The following is a 17,049-nucleotide window of genomic DNA, read 5'->3' as shown; positions in this document are numbered from 1 at the left end:
ATATATATATATATATATATATATATATATATATATATATATATATACAGTGAAGTAGACGCGCGTATATGAAGCGGTTTATTGACGTTCATGTCGTGGTCCGGCCTTCATCATATGAAGGCCGGACCCCGACATGAACGTCAGTAAACCGTTTCGTATGCGCGTCTACTTCACTGTGAATATTTACCCGGACCCAGAATCGCCTTTTTCTGATATATACAACAGATGTCCCCTCGACGCTTTATGCAGCACGTCTGCGCGCTGAAGAGGATGACATTGGCTTTGATGATGAATATGTCCAGATGAAGGAGGTGAAGCGTGAATATAATTCTCACTTTGTATTCTCACAACTCAGCTCGCGGATGCGCCGCTGGTTATAGCGGCGAAGAACTCCCCGTATGAAAGGCTTTAAGCGCGAACTATGCATAATCTCTGTGGCATGGCAGGGGCCGTTGAAGAACGTGACTATGGGAGTGATGCCATATAGTTCAATGAGGAAGTTTGTTCTCGAACAGCGTATGTCCTGATTAAACGGCACTGAAACTTTTCCCACAATTCAGGAGCTCGAACTGGGGTCCAGAGCAACACTTCGGATCCAGGGTGGAAGGAAACGACATGGTGGGATGCATCATATCGAGTTTTGCGGTCTTGTTGACTGCCATCGGTGTTGAGGCGGATGCGGTAGTGACACTGGGCAAAGCGCGAAACGAACTGCTCACACCCTGACGCCGACGAGGGCACAGTGACACCAAAGAAAGAGACGTCGAGGAGAGAGGTCGGTTGACGGCTGTACACGAGGAAAAAAATGGTGCGTACCCCGAAGTGCGTTGCACAGCAGTGTTGTGCGCGAAAGTCACGAATGGCAGAATGATATCCCGATTGGTGTGGTCAGCCTTAATATACGAGTACATTGATAACATGTCGGACAGCGTGCGATGAAAGCGCCCGGTGAGGCCATTAGTTTGAGGGTCATAGCTGGAAGTCGATCGTCTTATGGGTGTTGTTGGACTCACAGAGAACATCGGTGAGAAGTTTCGACAAAGATCTTGCCACAGTCTCTCAAGAGGACACGTGGGGCTCCGTGGCGTAAAAAGATGGCTTCCAAGAAAAAACGGCCGCAACCTCCGCTGCAGACCCTGAAGGTACTGCGGCTGTTTCAGTATAACCGTGTCAAATTAAGTGGCCTACGACCATAACTATCTATCGCTTACCGCCAGCTGATAAGGGTCGCGGTCCGTAGAGGTCGATACCAACGACTGCGAAAGGAGCTTCAGGACATGGGACAGGTTCAAGTATAGCCTAACCGGAGGTGAGGTCAGTCGTTTGCAGCGCTGGCAGAGCGAGCAAGAAGCCACGTACTTGGCCACGCTGGTGGCAAGTTTGGGCCAAGAGAAGTGAGTGTGGATGCGCTCCTGGTTTTATGGAAGCCGAAGTGACCAGGCCGTGGGATCGTTGTGAAAAGGCTCCAGTATCTGGGCACGAAGTGATCGGGGCATGATAGGAACTCAACGCTGTCCTTCGGGATGAAACACGTACCAGCATAGTATCGAATTTTTGATCTTTAAGTTCTTATACTGCCGACGGAGGCCGTGTGTTAGGTGGACAAGGTGAGCCGCGAACAGGTTCCATAATTGAGTGGAAGTAGGAGTCGTTGCGCTGGAAAGATGCAAACCTATGAGGGTGGCGAGATGAAAGCCGGTCGAGAGCTGCGAGTGAAGTAACTGTCCGAGACGCGTCTTCAGGCTTGCTCATTGAAGGTGGTAAACAAGGAGCGTTTGAAGACGGTGGTAGTGGACAGCGACAGAGAGAGCATCGGTATTCTCATGTTTTTTCCAGACTTGTAAGGCAGCGCGCTGAAGACGATAATGCTGGCTATGATGATGAATATGTTCCGATAAAGAAGACGAAGGGTGAACATAAGGCTCACAGCATATATGTGCAGGCAGCAAGCAGAAAAAAAGCTAATGAAAGTGGTGCTATCGGCTGTAGTGCTATCGGCTCCGTAACGCGCATACTTTTTCGGCAGTTCATCGTGGCAGAATGCAGATTCCTGCAGGGAAGGTACGTTTGCGCCATCCGCACAGTCCGCAGGTTTTGAACAGCTTTACCCTGAGCTTGGAGTGTTGCCAGTTGTGCAAGCAGGTTCTCGCACTGCAGTGCGTTTCGCAGCTTCCGGTTATCATGCTATTTCACGGAAGTAGCCAAGCTGCGAAGTGAAGGTGAGCCCTACCTGCACCCGTGTTTTATGATGCATCGATATTACCAGTCAATCCCCACGTTTACGTGAATGCGACAGTAGCTTATCGCATTTCTTAGCGCATCACGGTGATGCGTAAGCGGTGATGCGTAAGCGTATGCGTAAGCGTTTCTATGTGACGCATCCCCTTTGGTCCGGAACAAGTCGGAACATATTTACGACCACTTGCGTTCCGCCGGTAAGGGGAGGAGAGCGCACGCCGTCAGCCGTCTAACTTTTCCTATCTCCCTCAATGCGATACGCCAGCGTTTACATCTACCAAGTGAGACAAGGTTCCTTGTCTAGAACTATACCCTCTCCGGTCGCATTAATTCGATTCCTCCCCGAGCGCGTTACCGCCGTTTACATGGATGCGATGCGCTAGAAATATTATGCGACGAGTTACTTGTGGTATTCGTGTAAACGCCGCAAATTTAAGACAGTCAAAAGAACATGCACCCAGATATCATGCACCCACGTCAACTGTCACAATTTATTTACACGTCTTAATTTTATCACTCCATCTATTCCTCCCCAGGCCTCGGCCACGTTTACATTACATTGGTACCCACCATTGTCACTCTATATTATAAACCACGGGATGTCCGCACTACGCATTACACGACGTGCCCAACTCCACCTCTTAATCTCACACTCAACTCGAATGTCATCCGTCCGCTTTTGGTATAGATAATAGAATCCACACTGCCGTCTTAATATAGGTCTTATCGAGAGTCCTCAAGATTCTTATTCCTACAGCCTTTTGCAAGCTCTACCGCAACGAAATTTCCAAAGTTTATTTGGAATCGATGCTTACGACAAATCAGTAACTAGTATCAAGTTGTCTCGAACTGGTGTCCCACTGTAGACTATGCAAATAAGGAAGCGCACGGCGATGCGACCAACTGAGCGTAAATTTCAGACGTGACCTCTGATAATCGAGCTTAGGATCCGTAAGCGGTAGGAACCACAGTTTTCCCATATTCGAGGCGGGTCACCATGCTCACCGAGGTATCTGATGAAGAGGTACAGGACGACGAGCATGGTGGCCATGAAGACGACGAAGGACAGCACCCAGACGGGCGAGATATCGAGCGAGCTCTCTTCCTCGATGACATTCATGCCTTGCGGCCGGCTGGGCCGCCGGCTGGCCACGCTGCCGGTGCTCGAGAGCCGCCGACGGCGCGTCGCCGCTTCTTGACGCTTGTCCACCTCGCACAAGTACCTGCATGCAGTCGGTGTGCCACAGAAGACAGCCTCTGTGCGCAAATATTTGTGCACGCGCAACCGAAGGTGTTACCACGGCAAAGGTACGCATCGTTCCAACCCAACCAGACCCCGCCAACCCATTAACCAACCAACCTACCAACCAACCTAGAAGAATTCATTGTTGGGCTAGTTGGTTTTGCATAGCTGAACAAGTAAATTAGCGCAAGACACAGACACACGAAAGGGAGACAAAGTATGTCTGTCTTTTATTGCCTAATACTTGTTCAGCCAACCAACCTATATTCGGGGGTTCGCCATCCCGAAAACAACAGAGTGCGTTATGAGGAACGCCGTATGATGCATGCTTCGGATAAATTCCGACAAGCTGGGGTTCTTTAGCAACTTAACTAACCAAGTCACTGATAGCTGAATGATCGACTAACACAACTAAATAACCTACTAGCCAACTAACCGGTTGACTGGCTCAGTGACTAACTCCCTACGGAACGAAACAAAAAGTAGATAAACAAAAAACTGAGCAAATAAACAAGACGGCGCTTCAATAGTTCGAAACCAATACCAATCTTGTGATACTGAGACATCAAAACAAAAAAAATCAATCTTTGTTCAGCAGCTAAGAGTATCTCCAACATTCACCAGGTGGAACCTGCCAGCGATAAGGTTCTCCCCTCTGCGACACAACTCAAATGATAATAATAGCGTAACATCAGCTAGCTATGACACTATTGAAATGAAACAAAGCAGCGTCGGTGAAGCACTTCTTTTGCAGGTCACAGAAATGAACCTTGCAGCCTTCTACCTCTTCCGCTGATGCTTGATAGCACCGACAGAGAGGATTGATAGGGCTTGTTCGCACTTCATTTCGAACCTGTGTTCACAGAGGTAGCTCTGTAGTGGAATATTTAGCCACTCGTAGCCTGGCCGCGTTTGTAATGCGTGGTGCCTTTTGTTCGGCGCACAAACTTGGTATGCTCCACAGTGCAGCTTAAGCACACACAAAAACGAAAAATAATAGTGAAAAAATATTCAATCAGCGCTACAAAAACAAAAGTCAATAACTCTAACTCTTGCGCACGTTTACTTCAGTTACATTTCAGAATCAGTGAAGTTTGCTGTAAATATGAATTAACATATCAATGAGGCGCGTCCGCATGAATGTGCAGCATAAATGCTGCTGCGTGGCACAAATTCCGGAATGACGCGCATGCTAAGAGATTGGTTAACGATGTCGGCCGCGTAATTAAAGGACGCGGGACAGCACCACCACCGAGGCAACGAAGTAGGTGTTGCTGCGTGGAGACTGCTTCACCAATGTCAGTTTTTCGTAGTATCAACACTATGACCCAGGCGACCAGACCTATGCGACCAATAGGGGAAAAAAAAGAACCTCACTGTTTTCTTTTTCTCTAGTTTTTCCCAGCAAAGCCTGCTCACACTTGGAACCGGAGAGGTGCTCGTTTTCTGTCACTGGCGGTTGCACTCAGCTATGACGCCGTCATTTCAGTTCAGATACTACGAGTAACAGAATTGCTACCGCTTGCTTTATGAAGCATATTTCTGGGCATACTTCTTCCCTTTCGCCACCGGCCCGTATGGAAGGCGAATGCATGGGCAGCGCTATATATGAGAGGGCTCCTCTTCAAGCGCACTGTGAACCTAGAGATAGAGAAGGTCGTACTTACACCTGATGCCTGATGTTTCCCGACCAGTATGAACCAATTCCAACCGAGAAGACTGCGAGGAACCACATTACGAACAGGCCAGGGTCTAGTTCCAAGGCCTTGGTGAACAATTTCGCCGGAAATGGCTGCTTCGGTATCATGAGTTTCTGAAAACGAGAAGAACCTCCTTAGTCTGCCGAAATTTGGCAGTACTGTCTGCGAAAGCCGTGGTTTTTGTTCATATGTTAAGATTCAAGCATCTGACGACGTCATCGTCATCACCATCATCATCACTAGCCTATTCATGTCCACTGCAGGATGAAGGCCTCTCCCTGTGATCTCCACTTACCCCTGTCTTGCGCTAGCTGATTCCAACTTGCGCCTGCAAATTTCCTAACTTCATCACCCCACCAAGTTTTCTGCCGTCCTCGACTGCGCTTCCCTTCTCTTGGTATCCATTCTGTAACTCTAATGGTCCACCGGTTATCCATCCTACGCATTACATATCCTGCCCAGCTCTATTTCTTCCGCTTAATGTCAACTTAGGCAGCACACGTCGTTGCATTTCGCCTTATTGAAACGTGTTCGCCAAGACAGGGGATCGAATTCACGACTTCGTGCACAGCAACACAACGCCGTAGCAACTCAGCTGCCTCACCGGGTGGATGAGCATAGAGAACAAACTGAAGGTGGTGTTTGCCAATATGCTCTCAAAACTTGGAATTATAAGTTGAGAATAATTGTATCACGTCAAATATTTAATATCTGTCGAATGCAGGACTTTTAATCAAATAAGAATATTTATTGTACACTATTCGATTAGTATACGAAATTTTGACATCAGAGAAGCGGCTGCTTCGAATTTTCTTGCGCCTCATGCCCCACGTAAGATAGTTCAATTTGCATAAAAACGCAGAAGCAATTTTAATCAAGCAACAAACGCTACATTGAAACCAAGGCGGGACCGGGCAGGAAATAAAGATTCTCGTGACGTCAGTGGTTACATTGCAACAGGCTCACACGGTTAACAAGAGATAATATAATTACATCTTGAGACAGCGTTTTCAACTCAAATAAATTTTAAGTGTTTTTAAAACTCACGTCTTTGTGCGGGAAAGATAAGAACTCGCTATATGAAGGCTACGTTGCTGCCATTGATAATCCATTGATCGTATTTTTACATCACGTGATTTACAAGAAAGGAATCACTGCACAAAAATCGTACCGCTATCATAAAAGCTGGCTACAAGACTGAAAGTGCGCGAGAGAAGAAAGAAGACACAGAACGAATTGCTCACTCAATTACAGGACCGACTCTCACATTCGTGATGCCCCGAATCTCGATGACACACGTCAATGTTTGCCTTCACTGCTTTAAATATATTTGTCTTATTTGCTTATGTTTCTTTTTGACCATCAAATGGCGTGTGTGAAAGCTTCTGGATTTGTTTTGTTTTTCTAATGAACTTCCTTCGAGAGTTAGCGCATCGTCATGTTTCTTTTACTTCGTATTCTTCTCTAGCTATGTTTCAATCACGTTAGCACGCTAAATCTTCCATCCGGCCTAATTTTATGCTGTTTAGAAGCTGTCGTCACCATGGACATACTCCCTGCGTCTTTTCGGCGTGAGCAGCGGTAACTCAAGCTCACGTTGAACAAAAGACATCAGTGATGAAAATTGTTCGTAAGAGGCTCAATGCACGCATACCTCAAGCAACTGAGCCGATTTGTTTGATGCAAATACGAGCACCAGGTCCGTCACAGACGAAGACGTCTTCGTGACAGTAATGTCATCCTGTATATGGTAGAAAGACAAAGCCAGATTCAGTGAATATTCTTGAATGAGTATGTATAGAACAAACTTTGTACCTAGTGCTCATTCTTCGCGAAGTAAAAAAAAAAAAAGAAAAGCATACATAGGCGCGCGGTGCAACACAATCTGCCACACAATGCAACGTCATTTCGTGTTGCTTATTTCAACTGCAAGAATTCTCCGCAAGGTACGCTACAATAACTTTTAAGTGTTCTTGCAACGAATAATAATCACAATATGCAGTCAGAACAGGCTGTAAGTTTTAGACATATCGAATGCAAGCCAATAAGTAGCCAGCGCTGTGTATGTCTATAGTATTGACATCGCCCCGCCTTTCGCGTCGTCTACTGGTACCTTAGGGTAATGTACGCGGTATTAGAAATAAACTAATAATAATTTTAATAAAAACGCTATGCTAGCTATTAAAAAATAACGTCTCAGTTTCTCCCGAAAGGCGAAGCATCGATTGCGATGGCAAACTAGTGGACATCTATACGAAGCATACTAGTTTTATCGGCCGTATAAACTTGTAAACATCGGCATATACTAACTAAATTAAAGAGCACGGTGTCACGCGGGCACAAGCAAACGTGAACGCATTTCACTCGATGACCGCGGAAACTCGCTGTCAGAACGCTGTAGTGAGTAAGCGCAGCAGCAGCAGCGAGCGAATTGACCTTCGTTCCACCGCTCGCATCAGCGCGAATTAAGCCGCGAAAACACAGCGCAGGGAGGAAGGACTCCGCCCACGCCGCAGATGTATTTTGAGATACAGCCGCCCGGGCGGGAGCGCGCGTCGTAGTACGCCGCCTCCTCCCTCCGTATACCCGCGCTGCGCCTTTCCACTTCCGTTATTTTTTTGTTTCCTTATCGCTATCAATGAGCTGATAAATCGGTTAAAGGCGAGCAAGAAATACTGTACTCACCAGCCTAATCACAAAACTCGAGCAAATAAATAAATAAATAAATAAATAAATAAATAAATAAATAAATAAATAAATAAATAAATAAATAAATAAATAAATAAATAAATAAATAAATAAATAAATAAACAGTTTCAATGGCGTTGTTTGGCGATTGAGTACACGAGCATAAAGGCTAGTAGAATACAGCGGCACACTACCTCACACAGGAAAAATAGAGATAAGCACCACAAATAAAGAACAATGGAAATGTGAATAACAATAGGTGATGCCAAGCGCCTTTCAATTACTTGGGAAAAATTAGGTAAATATCGCCTTCCTCGCAAATTCAGGATAATTTAGGCATGATCGCTTCCGCATTATAGAACTAAATTAGTCCTTTATTTTTCTTATTTGTAAAACCATACAAATATAGTACTCTGACACCATAGCCAAAATATTATCATCAAAAGGTCATCGATATCCCGCGAATGGCCGTATCAAAACGCCTAGTCAACTTCAACTTGTTAAAGTACTGAAAAAGTTTTGCAATAGCGAGACAAAATTATCTTGCTATTATATTATATTTACCCAATACTCTACCATTCCCCGACACTTACGACCTTATTCGAGGACAGCGCAATTATGAGGGCGTAAGCTCTGGCATCCTTGTATATTTGCATGACTTTTTCCAGAGTGCAGTTTCCGGTGTCTTGAATGAGGACTACCTTTTCCTTGAGGTCAATTCCGTACGGCTTCTCACAACTGCTCTGGCGTGTAAAACTTATCACGTGGAGCACCTCCTGAAAAAAAAAAAATCAGGATTATGTCTTGTCCTGTAAACTTTCGAGAATAAACGTTGTCGAAGCTCAAATCACGCACGACATGTAACTTAGGCAAGTACATCTTTCTGAGGTCGCGTCCTTTATCCATAAATGCGTCAGCATTAGGAGTGTCAAAGTTAGAATTAGGAGTGTGACGTACACAGACGCAGACGCACGCACACATACTGCAGCTGTGTTACAGAGCTACGGCATGAGTGAGAGAAGGGAAATCCACATGAAGAAAACCAACATCTGGCATATCGTTTATTTTAGGAAGGAAGACATCGTTTGTTCGGCTAGAAGTGGACTGACTAAACACAGGTGAGAAAAATGAACTAAACAGGTTAGGCTTATACTTAGGTCATCATGAACTATACTACTGTTATATCTCAAAGGCGGTGCAGTATTATCGTCCTTCCTATAAAGCCTAACTTGTTTCCAAACATGTTTAGGATCAGAAACTAGCTCCTTCTCGAGATTACAGAAGTAGATTTTTTTAAGCCGATGCTGATAGGTAATAAAAGTCAGATTTTAGTTTTTATTCAACTCGGTTAATTTTTCAGTCGACTTAGTTCTTTTATAGTTGCGGTACGCGCGTTTCATTTCGCAAATCATAGTTCCTTTAGAATACGAGTTCACACGTCTTCCAGGTTTTTTATTGGGCGCTACGTTTTGAAGGCAGACATCAGCCAGGATTACGTTGTGAACGCAAAGTCCAGACAATGCATGAACATTTGATGTAATGGGAGTGTTACAGATAAGCAAGCCAAGGATATGCCTAGTTCCGGCATTACGAGACGCCTGATAAACATATTGTTTGAATGCGTATTCACCCAGTAAAAAAAAAAAAAAAGTCGCAGTTTCTCCCGGAAGGCGAAACAACAATTGCGATAGCCAATTAGTAGGGAGCTATACGGAGTAATAAACTCGGACACATTCACTTACTACCTGAATTAACAAGCATGGTGTCAGTCAGCGCGCACAAGCAAACATGAATAGATCAAACTGGATGACCGCAGACACCCACTGTCAAAATGCTGGCGTGAGCAAACGCGGTGGCAGCAGCGAGCGAAGGTTCGTGCGGTCTATATCGCTTCAACGGAAACTGAGCGGTGAAAGCACAGCGCATACAAAGGTATGAGCCGTGTGGAAATCGCTTTCAAGATACGGTGTTATTGGCAGAGTAGAAGCCGCACCGCCTCCCTCCCGCGCTGCCTTCCCGATTTCCACCTTTCGCGTGGGAAACTGAGTCGCCAGTTCCCCTTGCGCCCGGTCGCAAGATACGCATTCGGTGCTTCAGCTAAACGTTTGAAATGCGTATAAAATGCGTATAAAGTACTTGAAACGTTTGAAATGCGTTTTGAAATGCGTATAAAGTACTTCGTTCAGAACTGCAGTTCTGGATACCGGACTTAATTGTGCGGAGCGTGTGCCTTTATTCAAAGCGCCGTCCGACAGCTTGTCGTCTAGAGCAGTGGCGCCGTGCAAATCTGAGGGCAGACCGAACTACCGACCTACCGACCATGTCTGCGCCAAGCATTTTTCAGAGGATATGATATCGACGGCATAGTACGCGGAGCTCGATAAAAGGGTGCTACTTGACGCGCCAAAAAGCCCTGTTCTGTATGCAAATGCAGTTCCTACATCATTCCCGAACTGTCCAAAGTACCTCACACGGTCAGATAAACCTCGAAAGCCGCTGCGGAACAGAGCGTGCCACAAAAACTGCTGTGTGCCCCAGCAGTTTGTGCAAATTTTGCTGCATGTATAAGATAAATACTGGGTGTTAAATATCATGCACTAAGACTCAAAAGTACGCCAATGTCACGTACATTAACGTCAAGACAGAACCAAGGTAATGTTGTCTGCCGTCGCTTGGAGATACTCAGATTATTTTTTTTTTTGCATTCCGCCTTATTACACAATTATTTTCATAATTGATTAATCAACTTTTCTAATGCTATAATTAGATAAAAAGTGTGAACGAGAGAATTGCACAGCAACATAGAAAACTCCCAATAAAGCTTTCTGTTGCTCAATACACATTAAAGTGTTTTCCGAGCGTGAAAGAAACCGGCGAATACACGCAAAATTGCCGCGCGACTGGCCGCTCGAGGCACTTTGCGTGTATTCGTGGGCTTCTTTCATGCTCGGAGAAACACTTCTACGTAGCACGTATTGAGCAATAGAAAGCATGTATCGGGAGTCTTTCATGTTGCTCTACAATTTTCTCATTAATACTTTTAATCTAATTATAATATTAGAGAAGTTAATTATTTAGACTAATTATTTAATTAGGCGGAATGTAAAAAGTAATCTGAGTATCTCCAAGGGACGGCAAACAACATTACTTTGGTTCTGTTCAGCTATGTGACATTTGCATATTTTAAAATATTTGTGCACCTTGTATAATACTGCTTATTTCTGGGGCTTTAGGTGCCAAAACCAGTTCTGATCATGAGGCACGCCGTAGTGGAGGGCTCCGGAATAATTTGGCCACCTGGGGTTCTTTAACGTGCACTACAACGAAAGCACACGGGCGTTTTTGCATTTCGCCTCCATCGAAATGCGACCGCCGCGGCCGGGATTCGAATCCCGCGATCTCGTGCTCAGCAGCACAACGCCTCTGACTAAGCCACCGCGGCGGGTTTGTATAATATTGCTGTTTTCTGTTCAGATTTTTGCCCGATTTTCAAATTTGTTCCATCCTTGCTAGTGATTTTTTTTTTTTACAATGAGCGTGCGGTTTACAACACGCTTGCATGTTTTTATTCAACATTTTTGCATTGTGGGAGTGTATGAGAGCGTAAGCTTCTGGGATGGTTATCGCCTATTAAAATTATCGAGCTGCTTCAAACACATCTTTTTTTTTCGTATTGTGTGTGTCTTTGCAAAATAAAAAGTCCATGAGATTATGGTGTGGTGGGTGTAAGTGTATTTGTGTACATGGCTGTAGCATGCATTGGCACATTCTCATACGCAATTTAAGAAAAAAGAAAGTCACCTCTCTTTTTTTTTTTTTAGATCCTGCAAGAGTCACTCAGTCCTCAATGGACGAAAGCCAAATGAATAATATGCACGGTCTATGCTAAGTGGAATTGAAATAAAAAAGGCATTTGCTCAGGTTTTCACCAGTAAACTGTATTAGTGATGCTGTAATCTAAGATAAGACGCCTGCCTTCGTCCCGCCTAATAAATTCCCATTTGAAAGAGTTTTTACGTAGCTTATGTGCATTCTCATCATAAGTTCTAGCCATGAACAGCCACTTTGCTCTAGTGCGTTTCATATCGCAAGCTTGTGCCTTTTTATTAATTGATATCGCGGCCACACTGAATTCGCGCAACGATGCTTGAACGGTTTTCTGAGTGTGAATGGAAGCAGCGATAAGCATGAAATACAACATTTTCCGGTGCAGTCACTATTTTCTTCTGATCGAGGGCTAATGCTTTTATTTTTTTAGGCTTGGAATAACGGCTAGACTGAACGAAACAAATTGTGCGCGCGAGCGTAACTTGAGTGGGCCTTAGAGATGCTGCCCGATCGATCCGCGTTCACGTCATTCACGCCCTGCACAAGTAACCTTCATGTTAGCGAAGTATTAAGCCTGGCACACTTATCACTTAATCTGAAATAACGAATTTCATTCGCACTTTGAGTTTTACTCACTCCACTATGAACGAAAATGTAGGGGAGGCAGAGCAATGTCAAGCCGCTGGCGCCGCTAAGCTGATGATGGTGGATGATGATGATGATGATGATGATGATGATGATGATGATGATGATGATGATGAAGTGGTGCCTTTCCCTTTGAAACGGGCGGCCGTTACAATGACGGCCAGGCAAAATGAAGCAGAAAAAGAAATAAAAAAGAAACGGCATTAGGAAGCAAAAAAAAAAAAAAAAACACTATACACAGGTGTGTTCCAGGAAGAGTGGCCGACTTCGTGCCCTCAAGGTGCACCTATACACTGTCGCGGATACTTCCTCCCCGGTCTTCCACGGACGCTGTTGGCAACCGCCTACATTATTGTGTTGCTGTTCTCCACTGTTCAAGGCATCGCTTAGTTCTGGACACTGGCGCAGCCTGCACCTCTCCCTCAGAGTCCTCGAAGCCGAGCGCTACTGCTAGCGCTGTCTGAGATACAGACTCGCCAAGCTCGTCACACTGAAGCACCAGATGTTCGATTGTTTCATCCGATTTACCACATGAACGGCACAACACACACGTCACTGTTGAATCGAACGCACGTTGCCGCGTCAAAGTGCGCAGCGCCCCTGCTCTAGCCTCGAAAAGCAGGGCGCTCCCGACGCTATTGTCATATAGGCGCGTAGCTTTGATGGAGCTCTTGTGTTGACGGTAGAAAGACAGAGTCTCTTTTTGGGCCAAAGCCAGTTGCCACGCCACCTCCTCCACGTCCCGGACTCTTTGTTGCACTGCCTTGGCGTAGGCTCCGATCGATTCCGCCAGTATGGGGTCTCGTATGAGGCCGTTCTTTTGCTTCAAATGGTGTACCCTCCGAGTCCACTGCGTGCAAAGACAGGTTGCCGACAAGTAGTCGAAGACTCTCCTCGCCCACCTGTCGCTTTGCATATGTAACAGGCGGTTGTAGAAAGCCAGCTTGCTTGAGGCCTCCCGTGCAGCGAAACTAGACCATCCTAACTCGCCTTGCACGGCCTCGTTGGCTACAGTACCATGCCATCCGACCGCTATTCGGCCGACTTCTCGCTGTCGCCTCTCAAGCTCATCCCGACCTTTCGCTGTGGGGCACACCACCGCGTTTCCAAAATGTCAGAGCAGGAACATGAACCAGTTTCCACAGGTCTCTGATCATTACGAAGCGGTTACATCCCCATAGGCACCTGCGTCGCAATATGCACTGGGCTCTAAGAGCAGTCTGTCCCACTTTCTCTTCGTGAAGCCCGTACAAGTCCTTGCCGTTGCACAAGTTTACTCCAAGGTACTTGACTGATGAGGCAATTTGTAGGACCTCTTCCCCCAATCGTAGCACCGTACCAACTTCCCGGCCAACTGAACCACTGTGGTTTTCTGAGCGTTGAATCGAAGGCCAAGCTTCTTCATTTCATTTGCACATATGTCCAGTAGGCTCTGCATGTCGCGAGGACTCTCTACCATCAGCAGGAGGTCGTCTGCGTATGCCAGGCCTGGGATCCGGCGGTTGTCGTCAATCCCGCTGGTCGTGTACCGCAGACCGAATCCCAGGCCAGATTGCAGGAGGGCTCTCTCAACGCCCGACACGTACAGTAAGTACATGAGCGGTGAAAGGGGGCAACCTTGACGTAGTCCTCTGTTCACCCTGATCCTCCCAGTTTCTATTGTGCCGAATTTGACGGCCACCTCGTTGTCGGAGTATAACCGTTGTATGGTGCCTAGCAGTTTCGCAGGGAGGCCCAAAACTGCTAGGCGCTCAAACCGCTGACCGTGGCGCCATCTATCGGCGCGCAGCAGAGCTACTGGGCGCGCCCGCGCGCTGCCCAGTGGTAGAGCGCCCGTCTCGGCTGCGGGAGGCTATGGGTTCGATTCCCTCCGCCGCCGGGCACCCACTGGTTCAAATGGGTACAAGCGTGCCCCGGCCTGGCGTTCGGCTTTCTTCAGGGGTGATGCGCTTGGGAAAGGAGCCTGCGCCCTGAATTCCCGTCGAAACCAACGTGAGCACGGAAAACGCGTAGTCGGGCACGTGCTGGTCGGGCACGAAAACGCGTAGTCGGGCACGTGCTGGTCGGGCACGTGCCCGACCAGCACATGCCCGACCTTCTCAGCTTGAGTCATGTCGCGATCGGCTTTACGACAAAGCGCCAGCACGTCCTGGATATACGAAACATAGGACTATGTGGGGGATTGGGCACGGGAGGCGAGTTCCTGCTTTGCGGCAATCTTACGGCCGGCTGGTTGGCCAAACAACTTTTTGAGCTTCTCTTTGCATTGGTGCCAGCTGGTCAGCTCCTCTTCATGGTTTTCGTACCACACCTTTGCCGTGCCTCTTAGGCACAACAACACGTTAGCTAGCATAAGCATAGGGTCCCATCTGTTGACTCCACTCACGCGTTCGTACATGGCCAGCCACTCTTCAACGTTGGCGCCATCGGTCCCACAGAAAGTTCCGGGATCCTTGGCTGGTACAACCACAACCGATGGGGACGACGACTCCCACAGAAAGTTCCGGGATCCTTGGCTGGTATAGCCACAACCGATGGGGACGACGACGTAACTGGCGACGGTCGGTCACCAGCTCCGCTGTTGACCCCAGCCTTGCACCACTAGTGCAAGCTGCTCGCGCTTTTAAACAAAAAATTTATTGGACATCGGTAGTTTACAGAAGACGCATTCACAATCTATGTCACCAAAATCTAAAAGTACGCCAGCCCTTTAAGGCGCCGTGTGCAGAATTGTGTACGCCAAGAAAGTGCGTCAACAGCAAAAGCACCGATAAAAGTAATGATATTTAAAATGTGTCGCACGCATCTTGAAACTCTTCTGTTTGGAATCGAGCTGAAAGTTTGAATAACGGGAGAAAAATGTTTTAGTAAAGCGAGTGAGAAGGTAGACGTTTGTGCCTTTGTACAGTGTGAGTATGTCGTTGTACATAGTGGGTTCCCGTCTTTCATTCTTTTTTTCAGTGTGTTGCACCGGGAATAATTTTCAATGCCTGTACAGGTGCTTTTCAAGTCTGCTAGACATGAAATAGTTGATGTTCGCATATGGTTAGGTAGTTGATTCTCATCGGTTTAATGGACCGAAAAAGGAAGTGAAAACCATTGCCTTTGTTATCAATCAGCGATTAATAGTAAAGACGAGCTTATGAGATAGCAGTATCAGCTAAATGTGAACTGGTAGCAGCAGAATTCACGGTTGCATTGACGCAGGAGGGCATTGACGCAGTGTGAAGTGCTGTGAAAGAACATTAGGTTGTTGCAACGCTAAACACTCAATCGCCTCTAGACTTAGTACGCAAGTCATAACAAGTTAATCGCGTAGGTTTGCCTTCAACCACAAAAAAATGCAAACGAAAAGGGCGCCGTAACTCACCGCAGCGTCTTGACCATCCGGCAGTTCTTTGAACTCTGGGTAGTACGACAAGCACAACTGGACAGGACGGTCGGTCGGCGTAATTAGAGACACCACAGCAATTTCGTCAGCGCCCTGTAATGTGAGCGTTTTTGCTACAGAGCGCCACTTACGCACTTGATGCTACTTAGCTGACGTTGCGCGCTCCTGTTCTCAAATAAAAACTTGCACGTAGCCTCTTGAGCTAACAGATATCATAGAGGTAACATGATGAGCTGCCTCTTTATTCCACCTCTTATTTTGATGCGAGAAAGCAAAGTATGCATCGGGAAGTCCTGCCTACAAAGTTAAAAATCTTCGTCAACGATTACGTTCACTGGCGAGCAAGAACTTATAAAAGATGTTTCAGGAGTGAGAAATGGCTGGTTTTTATTACTTTGTTACTGTCGACTTAGTGCAAATTTGGCTTTTGTTTACAAAAAATACTATAATATTTTCTTTAGTTAAAATAATCTCTCACCGAAACATTAGTATACGGCAGCACAGGGCAGCCCGTCATCACTATGCCCTCTTTATGTCTATGATGAAGGCCGCGTAGCTTCATTTTGCACGTGAGTCGATGCTCCACGCCAACAGCACAATCTCATTTATACATAGTGGCTCAGTGTGCGTAACTTAATTGATCGTTTTTATTGCGATAGCAATTATATGGACGCTCCAAGCGGATTTCTGCCGTCGTCGTCGCCGTGAGGTTTCGTATAGAGTCCAACGGTAATGGAATCGTCGCCGCGCGCCGTATGCTGTATGTGAGAGTGAAAGCACGCGAGGGAGGCGCGCTGTCGCGGGGAGCAAACGTAAGGCGGAGAGCAAACTCGATTTCTTCCGTCGCGCGAAAGGCCGTGGGGGAACGGGAGAGAGGGAGGGGAGGCGACGTTTAGCTGCGGCACCAATTTCTTGCACAATTTCATGTGCAAGTATAATCTCCGCCTCTTCGAGTAGACCAGCTCATGAACTAGAATGGTGCTATCTGCCACAGGCAACTTAAAAATATTTTTGAAAGTGTTCGCTGAAACACCCTGCATATATATATATATATATATATATATATATATATATATATGCCTGATTGCAAAGAAAGATCTGCGTTCCTTCAATTGTTCACCTGGAGTTTTGTTCTACGCCACGAAAATTTCCGGCCAACGCGAGGTGTACAGCTTTGCTGTAAAACAATTATAAAAGTAGCGTGCATACCATTCCCCGTTAGCCAACGACAGGTTGAATGGTTTTGTCGGTGTCGTCGGGCGGAGGGCTTGAAAGAATGCAACACCTTTTTGTTGGCATTTGCGACAGCCCGGTGC

At 46.4% G+C, this 17,049-nt stretch overlaps 1 protein-coding gene across 1 annotated transcript in view; it reads right to left on the bottom strand.

The window, feature by feature from the left end:
- LOC119457033 (signal peptide peptidase-like 2B) overlaps positions 1-17,049 on the bottom strand; it is a 37,531-nt gene that overhangs the window by 19,792 nt on the left and 690 nt on the right. The window contains exons 2-6 of the mRNA XM_049669186.1: positions 15,713-15,826; positions 8,571-8,645; positions 6,836-6,922; positions 5,149-5,294; positions 3,244-3,461 (exon numbers count right to left, since the gene is read on the bottom strand). Of these exons, the coding sequence (XP_049525143.1) occupies positions 3,244-3,461; positions 5,149-5,294; positions 6,836-6,922; positions 8,571-8,645; positions 15,713-15,826 (640 nt within the window). The remainder of the gene's footprint in view (positions 1-3,243; positions 3,462-5,148; positions 5,295-6,835; positions 6,923-8,570; positions 8,646-15,712; positions 15,827-17,049) is intronic.

The sequence above is a fragment of the Dermacentor silvarum genome, chromosome 6 (genome assembly GCF_013339745.2).
Source record: "Dermacentor silvarum isolate Dsil-2018 chromosome 6, BIME_Dsil_1.4, whole genome shotgun sequence".
In the NCBI taxonomy this organism is placed as follows: Eukaryota; Metazoa; Arthropoda; class Arachnida; order Ixodida; family Ixodidae; genus Dermacentor; species Dermacentor silvarum.
Note: the sequence above shows the minus strand (reverse complement) of the source record. Positions and strands in the feature narration are given on the sequence as shown.